The sequence below is a fragment of the Gobius niger genome (genome assembly GCF_951799975.1).
Source record: "Gobius niger genome assembly, chromosome: 5".
Taxonomy (NCBI): Eukaryota; Metazoa; Chordata; class Actinopteri; order Gobiiformes; family Gobiidae; genus Gobius; species Gobius niger.
The window spans coordinates 10,895,446-10,909,543 of NC_136856.1; the positions used below are offsets into that span (position 1 = coordinate 10,895,446).

General features: G+C 42.2%; 1 protein-coding gene across 16 annotated transcripts in view; it reads right to left on the minus strand.

The window, feature by feature from the left end:
* Positions 1-14,098, minus strand: part of tenm2a (teneurin transmembrane protein 2a) — a 385,466-nt gene that overhangs the window by 44,360 nt on the left and 327,008 nt on the right. For 7 of the 16 annotated variants that reach the window (XM_079556152.1, XM_079556154.1, XM_079556144.1 and 4 more), the window contains 5 exons: positions 12,327-12,428; positions 10,141-10,335; positions 7,298-7,501; positions 1,201-1,386; positions 314-340 (listed from right to left, as the gene is read on the minus strand). In XM_079556152.1, the coding sequence (XP_079412278.1) occupies positions 314-340; positions 1,201-1,386; positions 7,298-7,501; positions 10,141-10,335; positions 12,327-12,428 (714 nt within the window). The remainder of the gene's footprint in view (positions 1-313; positions 341-1,200; positions 1,387-7,297; positions 7,502-10,140; positions 10,336-12,326; positions 12,429-14,098) is intronic. The other 9 variants (XM_079556155.1, XM_079556147.1, XM_079556146.1 and 6 more) reach the window with 3 other exon arrangements.

The window sequence follows — 14,098 nt, forward strand, 5'->3', positions numbered from 1 at the left end:
TAGGCTCACACACACACATGCACACATCCACAGCACAGCCCCTCCACACTGCTAGGACCACACCATAGGCTCTACTATAGTACCCCCACCACATCAAGACTCAATGACAGCTAGCCCCCGACATAGCGCGCTAAATAAGAGATGCGCTACATGCAGGGGAGTTGTCATTGAGGATGGCGCCCCCTATAATAGTCTATGGACAGATAGCACCACAAAGTCTACAGAGCCAAGCCAGGCCAAAACCCACATATGCAGCAGCTAGCTTCTACCACCACAGGCTAAAGAAACAAGATCACAGAGTCAGATACGGTACCTGCTTTGTCAACCATGCTCCCATGGTCTGCAGTGGGAGAAAACGTGCAAAAGAGGTAAGAGATCTGGAGAGTATAGTATTTTGGTTTAGAATAAATGCAAGCAACATCATGCAGAGCTGAAATGAACAACAGGCAGGTTGAGATAAGCTACCGCTGGATGTTCGGTGCTATAGTGAAGTGTGCATTTGACATCCCTTTCATTTCTTAGGCTGATGTTGCAGTCAAAGCTGGCCTACTTTCTAATAGGGGAGACGAGGAGATGAGAGCTGCTCCCCTGTGCATATGTATGTGCTATAGGGGCGTGCCTTTGAGGTGACAGAGGAACGGGACCGGGGTGCGTCTCCAAAAAAAAAGAAAAAAAAAAGAAAAAGCACGGGTGGGTGAATCAAACGCATCTCATCTGTCCAAAGTGACACCCAGTAGGAGACAAGAGTGACTGAAACTTAGACGCACGCACACATACACATTCGGCGCAGTGAGAGCTCTGGTCTGATCACAGTGAGGTGAGGAGTTTTCTTTAAACCTTTCATCACTTCAACTTTGGTGGCGTTCAAAGGCCGTAAGAGGGAAAACTCATGGGGTCTGCAGTTGAGAGGAGCCTAAAATCGGGCTAAACTTGCTCTTTTGTAATCCTCTCAACCCCGAATTCTGAGACGCGACTTTTTCTGTTGACTTACCTCCTGCTCCGGCCCCCTCCTCAGCTCCCTAAGGTCGCTCCTCTCTGCTTCGGCATCTTATTTCCATATTCCTCTAACAACGTGTAAAATAGCTAACACTTTAGTTTTTTGTGCTCGGTGTTTTTTCTTTCTTCCTTTTCCCGTGTGTTGACAACCGCACTCGCTCTGTCTCCAAGCTCTCAAAGACACACACGCCCTGCATATCTTACCGATGGTGCAGTGCTCGCCGTTCCAGCCCTGGTGGCACTGGCACTTGCCGTCTTTGCAGGTGCCGTGTTTGATGCAGAGCGGGTTGCACACTCGCTGGTCGCAGCCCGCCCCAGTCCAGCCCTCCTCGCAGCGACAGGCGCCTCCCATGCACACGCCGTGAGTCCCGCAGTCCACCGAGCACACCTCTGCGGACGAGCAAGAAAGACGTGTTACAAGTCTGATGACAAGAATGGATCTGCAATGCTTGAAAAAAACAAACAAAACTAAAACAGATAAATACTGTGAAGGTTCTTGCCACGCAGCCATCACAGTTTTATTGGTACACGTTTTAGCAACACCCAGGGCTTTTACGCACAGCTTATTGTGGGTAAGTAGCAATCTTCCTATCAAATCAACAATGCAAGACTGAAGGAATATGTAAAATCTGTACCGCTTAAGTGCTGCATTAAAAAGCACAGTGTCACTTTATACGTAACCGCATTAAAAAGCAACAAAAAAGAAGAAAAGGTGCAATCGTTATTTTCATATGCTGCTTTCCTACCTCCACTGGACACTCAAAACTCTCTGCTTCAAAGGAACCACTCACCCAGTCACACAAGCAGCCACACACTAGCATTAAAGGTGCATTATGAGAAAAAAAACAGTGTGTATTTGACCTTTCAGTAACGCCTTTACCGTCCATCCCCGTGGTAAGGATGCTCAAATGTTTTGTGAGTTGCTGGTAGGTTTTCACCGCTGAATGTATGCGTAACCATGGAGATGGTTCCATCAGAAGGGAAAACCTACCAGCACCATAAAAAACATTTGATCTGGAGCGTCCTAGAGGCCACTGGGATGGAAAGTTAAGACACCATGCTAACCACCTATATAACCGCGAGTAGCTGAAAGGTCCCATACGCCACCTCAGGTCATACGTGTAACTGCACCTTCTATATTAAGCTTGTGCATGACGGCAATTCGGACCCAAAGTAACAACTTTTTGAGTAACAGTGCAGGATTTTAGAGGCAGTTGTGGTGAACAGGTCTGGGCTCATTCTGCACATTAGGACATTGTTGGAACATGAAGGAGGAGGAAATACATAATTTTAACATGCCATTTTGCCCAATGACACAATGAGAGTATGCACTGATGGAGCTTGGTCAGGACATCTGATTTTTGGATAAGGGGACCAACTGAGCTATTATGCATAGATGTTGACAGCTATTGCTAGATTGCTGAATCACCTGAGCTGCCTTATCCTCACCCCTATCTCTACATGATCCCTATTCTGAACAGTTAATATAGCTTGCATTTGCCAGGGTGCCATCACTTTTATACAGGATTGTTATACAGGCAGGGCTTGTTACTTGTTCCAACTTCTGCTACTATTCTATTACCATATTCTATTTCTTTGGGATTAGAGATGTATCTATCATGCATTGCCTTTCGTATTTCAATGGCAATGAGATACAGTATCTTGTCTCTTTTCTCTCCCCATAATGTCACCTGACCTTTAGTCTCGCCTCGACATGCGTAGAGACAACCGGATGCCCCTACAGGACAACCGTAGACAGTATTTACATGCTGCATCTTAAGACTGACCGCACTTTTAACTTTTAATTTCCTCTCCGTTTTAATATCCAGCTATAAAGAAAATTTGCAAACACAACCATTTTGCAGTAGCTGCGTGCTAATGGCTTTTGCAGGGCAGCTTATAAATTTACTGGGCCAATTGTACGTACATAACCCAAAGGCGAGAAAAAAAAACAATAGCGTGGAGAAATATATGCAGCACATTAACGATGCCTATAAAAGTCAATATTAATCACACCAACACTGTAACACATCATTAGTCACACATTAAAAACAGTGGCAAAGATGGGATTTATATGAGATTTAAAGTGTAATTCATTGTACAGTGCGGGAGGAGGCTCGATACAGGGAGGAGACTGGACGCACAGAAATAAGCAGCTTTAGGGCTGATAAGTGATAACAATGGAGACCAAAGATGTGTTTAAGACGGATGAATACACAATAAGGCTTTCATTTATGTGGGTTATTATCAAGCTCCTATTGATTGTTTTCTACTGACTATCTGCATCATTTTTCAAGGTTAATTCAGATTTGTCTATATCTAGTTAATAGAAGAAACTGCGGTCGAAGTCAGAGATTCTCAAACCACTTGGGGATCTTTATGTGGTGCTCATGGTCATCTGCTTCTTTAGATCTCCTTAAGACCCTTTTTTTTTTAGAACCAATTTAGTCTGATGTTGAATGTTAAAGCTTGATGATCTGGGTCTAGGCCTGGTCGTGCTGGGAAAGCCCCTATCCCTTTTCTTTTTTCTTTTTTAGGATTTACTGGGGAAGGTGAAAGGTATAGTGAAGAGATTAAGAGCCCAACATTCAGCTTTGATCCAGTCTTCATCCACGCAATAAGGTGTAATATGTAGTACTTGGTATGGGAATAGAAGTTTAAGGTATACACCAAACAATTGCTCCTAGTCTACCATTCAAACTTTTGTTTTATTCTGCTGAAGACAGTGAACCATATGGGTTTTTGTCATGCAACCATGGGACCCAGATAGTCATGATGATAGCACAGAGTCATATATAGAGTCCCATCAAATCAAAAAGGTCTAGAAAAGGACTTTGTCAGGTCTAAACCAGGTAAAAAAAAAGACTTAACCATGATTTAGTAAATTGTTCTAAACCACAATTTGAGACACATTGGATTATTACTATACGTTTGTTGATGGATCCAAAAACAAGGACTCAAAGTTCCTCAAAACTTCCTTCTCAAGATGATGTACAATAAAACTGTTGGCAAAGACATGGATCAAAGTTTTAGAGACCAAAACGGATGAGTGAAGATGAGCTGAGTTTTTAGGTGAAAGAAGCCATTATGTAGTCTTGACGGATGTGTTGTTTGGAGAAGTGGTCGCTGTCTAAAATAACTCAGACAGTGTGGATATTGCGAGGTGACAGAGCGCTGTTATTGATAGAGAGACCAAAATTGGGGACATTTTTTTGGGGAGAGGCCTGATGAGTGTGTCACTTTGATTAAGGAAGTGGCTTGCATCTGTTATAAAGTTTTGGTGAGCGACTTGTTTTTTCTCGCGCTGATTGAATCGCATGGATCAGGGGGTTTTGGCAAGCTGTACGGAACTTGTTGGTTTAGGAAGTTGGTGCACAATCATTTTAAAGCTACAACTCATGCATCAATCTGGAGCAGCATTCTGACCACTGACAGGAGTAAATAACATTTGTTTCTATGTCTTGACACATTTAAGTGAGTGGGGTTTATTATGCAAGCAGAAACGATGTCCGTCTCTATCTCAGTTTTAAAGTGGTCTATTGCTGTCCTTACGTCTCTTGCTTATGAACATAAACATGATGTATAAGTGAGTGAATAATTGTAGAGTAATCCTATTTCTTAAATGCGCTGAAAAACTGGCAGCCACCACAGAAAGTGTATCCAAAAGAAAACTTTATCACTGACCTCTGCATCAGCTATGTGCATCTTTATTAGCTTCAACCAAATAAATTCTCCCTGTTGTCTGGAAGGCAGATGATCCAAACCATTAATATGGATCTAAAGGTCGGAAGGACGAACAGTAGGAAACTAGCGACTAGGAAGTTAATGCTTGTTTTGAAAGAAAGGTGCCAGGGCATATAACGCATCTCAATGTCATCGTGAATAATCAACAGCACACATTCTGCCCAGCGAATGAAGTTTAAAAGTTTAGCTAACACGTAAGCAGTTTATAACAACGCCAACAAAAATCACCGTCATAGCTTCAATTACAATCAATTGTGATTTCCAATCCCTGCTCTGACTACTCCCCACGTCTCTATTATTGTCAGAGCCTCACTTGAGCAGACAGTGCGTGTGGTGGGATGTGACAGCAGAGCTCGAGTGCTGTGGACCCCCGGTGAGCAGGGATCCCGGTACATACTGATGTTTTGATACAGCGTCACGCTGTGGGAGCCTGCGGTGGGGAACAATGCCGTCTATATTAAAGTTAAAGCTCTTGTTGCCTGCGACAAAACAGGTGTGCAAAATGAGAGGGGAAGGATTTGTGTAGAGTTCAGGGTTGTGCCACTTACCATACAAGCTGAAAATATACAGTTATCTAAAAGCATGGTAAAGCTGTGAAATATGAATCCTTTGGAAACATTTCACTCAGCCATAGCAGCAGCACGTTAGCGTTCATTAGCTCACAGCAAGAGGGTGCTGGATTCAAATCCCTGCTTATGGGGGCCTTTCAGCGTGGAGTTTGAATATGGCTTATCATGTGTCTGGATGGGTTTCATCCAGGTGCTCCAGTTTCCCCCATCACCCCCAAAACATGCACAATAGGAGAATCCTCCAGCCAGTTGGTTATGATCATTAGCCTGGATCAACACTTGGGTGGGTGTTGATGGAAAAATGGGTCAAATGTAGAGGACAAATGCTGTTGTACTGACAATAAAGCACCGTATGTCGTGATCTGCCTTCTGATCTTCTGTTGCCCTGTTTTAGTTTGTTTTCTTGTTCTTTTCATGTCCTTGTTTTATTTTGACATGTCTTTGTTAATTTCTGTTTGAGTTCCCTCTTGCTAATTGCCTGGCCTGCCCTAATGTGCTTCACATGTGCCATATTCCCTCCTGTATTTCCCTTTCTGGTCAGTTCATTCTGTCACAGTTTAAAGTAGAAGGGCCAAAAAATGCAGACTGCAACCAAACTGATTTAATGAAGAATAACAAAAACCCAAAATAAAGCAGGGGCAATTGAAGAACCAAACTCACAGACAGGGCTCGGACATGAAAACAAGGGACACACAGGGGTAGAAATACATGGGAATGTGGCATAGGTGAAACACATTAGGGCGGGGAAGGCAATTCACAAAGACATGTCAAAATAAAACAAGGACATGAACAGGTACAAACAAGAAAACAAACCAACACAGTGTAACAGAAGGCCGTTTCCTTTTCATACTATATATTTTAAATGCTTCGAAAATGAACTGCATCTTTTACAAAACACTTTTGTTTTATCGTAGGAGTAATAGTAGCGGAATGGTGCTAGTTTATTTGATCTTTCTACATTGAGTCATTGTTTAATCAACGGAGGTAGATACTAAATGGTAAATGGTCACATTTATATAGCGCTTTTCTGCCCACATTAGGCACTCGCAGCACTTTACCTGCCCAAGGTCACAACAGTAATGTGCACCTGCGGGATTCAAACCTCCAACCCTCTGGTTACAAGACGCCCCTAGACGCTCTACTATCTGCACCACTGTCGACCGGACTGGCACACTTAGAGAACCTACTGAGAAGTACTTTAATGGAGTACCTTTTAGTTTCAAACAATTTTATTTCATGTTTCCACTTTGAGCTGAGCGGAGGTAGAGTCACTACAAACCAGATTATTTTTGGCACAAACTGTGTTAAGTACCAGGAACATTCTATTTTGAAAGATATCCTTGGACTTAAGTACCTAAAAGTAGTTGTTCCTAAGTCAAACACATACTTGGGGGTGTAAAACAGGGCTTAAATACCTCAAATAAGTCATTCATTCAGCCACTTTAAAAAGACTACTTCATAAATAACTTAAACTGACTTCTAAATGCACTCCTTGTATCTCTATCTCTCTCGGAAAATGCTTTAATGCAAACATTGATGTTCCTCTAATTACACAAATTTAGAAATACATAAATTACATTGTTTTATGCTGTATTATTTAGCGTTCTCTTCTGCTGCACCACAGAAAGCTATATAAAACCTCATTGTCTTCCTTTGCACATATTTTAATCCAATGTTATAATCTAGAGAGGCTGTGATAATCATATTCACTGCCGGTCTATTGAGAGATATGATTTTTTTTTATAGCCAACATAATAAACCAGGCCATATTTCATTCTGTGTTTTTTTCCCCTCCATTTCTATTTCTGAGCAACTTGAGTTTATTTGAGGCTTTTATGATTTCATCTAAGCACTGTTTCAAAACAGGAACAGAGGAAAATAAAATGATAAACTAATTAGCCATATGTCCTTGGGGGATGCGAAATATGTTGTGGTGATGGCCTTGTTTTCCTATTGAAGCCGATTTGGAAACAATGATGAGAACTCACCCATGGAGCAGTCTGGTCCCATCCAGTTGGGATCGCAGCTACACAGGCCGGTGTCGGGGATGAAGGCCCCGTGTCCGTGGCACTGATCCGGGCATTGGGCTCTGGGCAGCTCACAGTGCAGACCTCCCCAGCCCGGCTTACAGTGGCATTCTCCGTTCACGCAGATGCCGTTGTTGGAGCAAGTGGGGTCCAGGCAATCCACTGCTTGTGCCAACCAATATGGGAGACATAAAAGAACGGACGGAACAGATAAAAATGACATTAGCGCAGCAGTTAGGAACAGAGGAAAAGGAATACACAGTGCTTAGTATAAAAACAATAATATTTCAGCAGAACGGTGGGTATATTTCAAAATTCAAATACACAAAGACTTCAAAACCGCGCGCTTTGGGTCAATGTAAATAAAATGAGTTGATTGACAGCTTGTTTACCTACAGCCGTTTTGAAGATGCTGCTCTTTGAAAAGCAATTTAAATGCGTCTGGACTATATTAGACACTAGCTTCTTGCCCAAGGTTTTTCTATACCACACTATATGTAAGACTTATGATGAAAAATTAAGGTTGTTGCCATAGCAATTCCAGCCAGGCTATATATGATTTTGTCAGATTTTCTTCTTACTTTGGTTCAAATCAAATACTGTTTTTTGCATGTTGATTATTCAAATGAGTCTCACTTCCCAAAAACCAGCACATGTCAACAAACAAGTTAGCAGCGCTAATGGAAGTTAAAGCAGAACTAAGTAACTTTTTTACTTTAATAAATCCTTTTTGTAGTCGCTCTGGGGTTAATACAAGTGTGAATGGGATGATTGGGGGGTCTTTCATCTCCCCCTGGTGTCTCTGGCCAGAAAACCATGCCTCCAACTTTCCCTGCCTCCGACCCGGCAACCCCAATACACACTAATGGAAAGCATCATCCTCGTAGTTCTCAGTTGTTTACAAAATCACTTTTGACTCGCATTTCTGAGGTTTATGACAAGTCCAGACTGCATTCTGTCTACAGCTTTCGTTTTGTTGATTAACATTTTGCTCATCACAATCAGAAGAAGCTAACAGGCTAATGGGCAGAACTAACTGTGGGCCACTTCAGCAGTATTTACAGCCAAAATATCTCCATTGTGTAATTGAATTGTGGCGCAATGTACAATATCCCTCCCTCCCTCTGTAACTCTCTTTTCTGTCAGCGTATTTACTCTCACGGACAATTAATGAGTAAAAAACGCAACATGCCATGACACTTGCAGTGGCGCTTGTCGCCTCTAGGGGCAAAAGTTACTCAGTTCTGCTTTAAAGCTCAGAACTGACTTTCAAATTCAGTAAAACTTGTGGCAGTGTCCTCAGACGCAGCTTAAACTTTTGTTGTAGTTCCACAAATAGCGCATCCTACATTATATGATAACTTATGATATAAATATAATATAAACTTAAAGCCCTCTATTAGTGATCTAGCAACACCAGCTTCATTCAGCCACTTTTTGTATGCCTGATTTCCACCCTTCATACTGTACAATAATCACTTCTGGCTGGCGACTTCTGCTGCTCAATCTGGGTGACATCACTATTTATTAGTCCAGCATTGTACTATTAATGGCTTCACACACAAGTGCTAATGAAATGACACAAAATGACGCGGACACATCCTCTAAATTAGGCGCGGCTGCTATCTGAATGAGCCACGCTGTTGTGCTTATTTGCTGTGAGCTCTTGTCAGCGAGATGCAGCGATGATGTCTATGCGTTTTATTGTAATACGCAGCAGAGTCGGACACTGTCAGTCTGCCAGGTTGACAGGCAGCTCCGAGTCCGAGCGGTGAGTGAAAACCAATTTGACAAATTACCTCCTCGCGGCACAGCGCCCACCAACCCATTCACCCTCTCCTCCTCCTCCTCCTCCTCCTTTCTCTCTCTCACACTCTTTTTTTCTTGTCCTTTTTGTCAGACAAGCCCCCCCATCCCCTCCCCTTCGCCGTGCATGGTTGACCCCCACACACAAACGCACACGCAGGAGTCCGCGCATAACCTCCGCGGCCCTCGATTTTCTGTTTGCCCGGCAGAAACGCCAGATCACACTTATCGATTTTCATGTCGCAGGCACTCCAGGTAAATTGTTTGAGGGACTCCGCCGTGATGAATATAAGATTCGAGACCCGTGCAAGGAGGGTTTGCGGATCGTGTAAAAATGCTGACCTTGTAGTGCGGCTCTTGTGTCGTCTGCTGCCTGTTTGATCCTTTGTTCCCCCGTCCCCACCCTCGGCACGGTCTTTTATTAAATTCCCCCACCATCCCTACACTTTTGCCTTTCTGCTTTGCTCCCCCTAATGTTGACCCATCGAAATGGCAAAGATCTTTCTTTGCCGGGATCAATACCAAGCGATTTCAAGCCTTAATAAAATCAGTGATGTGTTCAATGTTTTATCTCTATATAGACACAGCTGACAGTCACTCAAGCTTGGAGCTGTCTGCGTTGTGCATGCACCTGATGGACGTGCAAGTCTTAAAATAATAGACCATTTTGGCAATATGTCCATGGCGAGAAGCATTTGCACTGTGAAGACATCCACCACGTTTGCAATACAGTGTAATGCGATCGTCAACTGGACTGGGCTGATATCCAGTCATTGATATTTGAATCTCAGCGATAGAAAACACCTGGACGACTATATAGCTGAAAACACTAAAATATTGATCTGTTTCTGGGTTGTTTCCCTAAAAACACACAACCATTGAAACATCGTGTGTCTTCCTGCTGACAGAACAAAGCAATACTAATGAAAGCACACGATAATCACGGTGGAGATGGCGAATAAAGTGATATTTTGAACTCCTAAGCCCACCTCTCTTACCCTCTGCACAGTTGGCTCCCTTGTATCCAATAGAGCAGACACAGTTGCCGTCGGTGCATGTCCCGTGGCCACTACAGAGAGGGTCAATGCACTGTGTGATGGGGACGTCGCATTCGGGACCCTTCCATCCGCTGTAGCACACGCAGGAGCCCTTGTCGTACTGCCCATTCCCGCTGCACAGCACCGGACACGCCGCTGGAGGAACAGAGACACAGAACATTAGAATGGAAGGGGAGGAATTAAAGCGTTGAACTCAATTAATAGGCTTTTTTGGGATTCATAAAAGCCGCAATTGGCCAGCCTCCTTCGCCGCCTCACCTCGCTTGAATTGAGTGGTTAAGGTGCGGGAGAGCGGCCATGACATGAAGAGTAATTACAGGCCCAGGTAACTAAACTATTCATCAAATGCTGTCTCTCCCAGGTGAGCGTATGGAGAGTCAGCGGCGGGAGGGGGGACTCTGGGCTAAGGCTCGAGCTGCCATTCATCATCAGTCATCTCATCTCAGCTCCTCCACCTAAGGCCACGCGCCATCTTAGTCCGACTAATCCCCGCTACTGCCAGCCGCTCCAAGCCAAAATGGGTCCGCTATAGTGTAATTGGACGGCTGGCTTTAAATCTGACAGGAGACGCGTGCAGCCAATACCGGGTACTTTTCGCAATCTGTGAGAAATATTAGCAAAATTGAATTAAAAGCTACAGAACACCTGCACTGCTACAAATGAATTATTGTCGAACTATTAAAATACATTCAGAAAGTTTTGTTTTGGAAGTCAATGTGAAAATGCAGATCACCACGTAATCCAACACTTAAAAATCCCAATCCAATACTTATGGAAGTACTTTTTGATGTTCTATAGCAGTGGTTCTCAATTGGGATGGCAAGCCGCGACGCAAATAAGAATTACATTTCTAATATATCAAGTGAAACACTGTGTTTTCTTCACAGATTAATCTTCAATCAACATCACATAAACCTACAAAGCTGACATTATGACCCAAACAGCTGTCATTTTTAAGACGTTTATGCTTTTATAGAAGATACAGGTTGAAAAAAGTACCCTGGAAAAGGTTTGCGACCCACTGAAAATGTTCCCGTCCCACCAGTTGAGAACCACTAACTAAATATAGGAATTTATACTGAGAATTTGTTGGTTATTAATTATATTTGTATGCATATATTCACAAACTATGGTAGATGTGTAAGAACATGTATATGCAGAGGCGTATATTTGTGTGTATGTATGAGGTATATGTATGTATATGTGTACGTGTATGAATGTGTGCATATGTGTAATGTATGTGCATTACAGGTTAGATTTTAGGCCCGAGCCCGAGCCCGGCCCGAGCCCGACCCGTCATTCGGGTTAAAGAAATAATTAATTACGTCGGGTTTGTTTCGGGTTCGGGCTGACATTTATACATGTATATGTATACTGTGTAAATATGTTGTATGTAGATATACTGTATGTGCATATACGTCATATGTGTGTATGTAAACAAAGTAGTATTTAACATTTTAGTATTATTATGCTGCTGCTTTGCTTTGTTTTTTTTTTTTTGTTTTTTTTTGTCATTGTGTGCTGTTTTGTATGTCCCCTTGGGGTGTTCTAAGAAATAATAATAAAAAACAATGAATGAAAAACCCCAAAAAAAGTCAAGCTGACACGTTCCCCTTGAATGCAGTATTAGCAAGGATAAATTAATAGCCCTTAACTATCTTGAGAACATATCTAGTAGTATGTTTTTTGCAATAGCGATTATATATTAAATTTCACAGCAACAAATGAAAAAAATTCAGATTACAGAGCACATTTATTTTCACTTTTCAAGCGTGTCAGAGCATTTAACTAAACCAAGGGCCTATTTTTTTGCACCTAATAAATAAGATCTCAAGGAAAGGAGGCATTGCGTCGTTTTCTGGATGACATTACATTGTTATCCGTTAAAATGGCTCTTCCAATTTGATAGCGCGTTAACATGCAGCTCTGAATGGAAGCAGATGACCTTGCCTGTGTTATCGTGGCAGTTTCACTATTATAAAATGCCAACACGTCCCAAAACAACAGCTTCTTTTTCTCTTCTAAACTCTCGCTCGACGGAGAAAAAAAAAAAAAAATCACAATGCTCTTCCTCTACTCCCCTTGTAATGTCATGTGATGCTGCAGGACAAAGACGACCCCTGTACCTTTGGAGCAGTCCATTCCGTGAAATCCCGGGAAGCAGTGGCACACTCCGGAATTGCACTCTCCGTTTCCATGGCAATTGCGCGGGCACTCTTGCACCGAATCTGTGAAGATGAAGAAGACAAAGTGAAAAAAAAAAAAAAAAAAAAGATGGAGGAGGGTGAAAGGGAGAGTTCTTTTTTTTTTTTTTTTTTCTTTTCCATTTCTGTTTGAAGGCAGGCATCAAAGCATTCGATTAAATCATCGGCGCCGTTCATTCTTAAAGATGCTACAAATCGGGCGCTTCCAGACTCCGCGCATCAAAAAAGCCAAGTGCCCTTCGCTTGAGATTCCATACACTTCCCCTTTTCAATGAATTGTACAGAGAGTGAGCAGATGGCTTTATGAATCAATGGCATCTCGATAAGCGATGCAGCGCCCGTATGGAAAAATATAAACATTCTCGATTTTACCTTGACTCCACTTGGCTCTGTGTTGATCTGTCACCCTCATTCTGTTGGGTCAATCATTTCCTCTACTCATCCTTTCCCACAGAGGTCATCGTTATCATTATGCCTATGAGCGCTTTGCAGACTTTCCATATCTGAGTGTCTCCTCAAGGGCAATTTTGTGCTAAAGAAGATGCCAGTTTCTTGTTCTGCTCTTGAGGTTATGTTTTGCGATGCATACTTGTTTTTTTCAGAAGTGTCACAAAGTGTTCAAGCCTCAACTTTTCAAATCGATAAAGCCGAGACGTCGGGAGATGCTGCTGGGTAGGTTTTGCTGGTATCCTTGACTACCGCTGAATTGCACAAAAAAGTTGGGACGGTGGAAAACGAAAGAAACAATTATACCCACTTTCTGTCTTTTTTCTTTTCAAAGATATACACTCGCATTGAATTCTAAAATGTAGCCATCATAGTGATACAATATGTCATTTAACATATAAAAGAATATACTTCTTGAGACCAGCCGGTTCTCAAGCTTTTCAAATGAGCCGTCTATGTTTACTACCAGAACTAAACCAGGCCTACGACAGCGCTAGGTCTAAACTTGGGCTGAATCAGGTCTACAATAGGATTACTTAGGGCTGTCACGATAATTACTATCAACTTATCGTTCAATAAGTAGCAGATAAACGATACATTTTTGGGCTGGATATTTGTCGCCTGTACATTGATTAGCATTCACCCCCTATTTTTTCTTTGCAAAACTTTGATTTCTAACTGAAGCAAATTCAGTTACATTATATTTCATGTCTATTGCAGTTTAGAAAGTTGACAGTATCTAGTATCGCTAGAGTCAATAGCATCGTTTATCGCGATACTTTCCTGCCTCAATATATCGAACTTCAAATTTGTTATCCTGACAGGCCAAGGATTACTTTGACTAAAACATCCGATGAAAGTAGTTCTGAATGAGGGCTAAGCGGAAACGGCACAAAACATTGTGACACATCAGAAACACTGAAATACCGAAATATAGGCTACTGTGTGTGAAATTTAAACATTTAGTTACCCTCTCTCAACAGTTTTAGCCTCGCAACACCATTTTCTCCAGTTTGGCTTTAAAAGCTTCTTGAAAAAAAGCGTTGAAATAGAGATGAAAACGCACTGGAAAGGCAACAATAACGCAATGAAAAAAACGACAAAGCACGACTAAAAACGGATGGAAATGCAAGAAAAAGTGACGCAAAAGGAATGAAGGAAGCAATGAAAACGCAACAAATAAAGTCAAAAACACGGCAAAAAGAAGCTTAAAAAAAGCAACAAAAGATGTCAATAACGCGGTAATA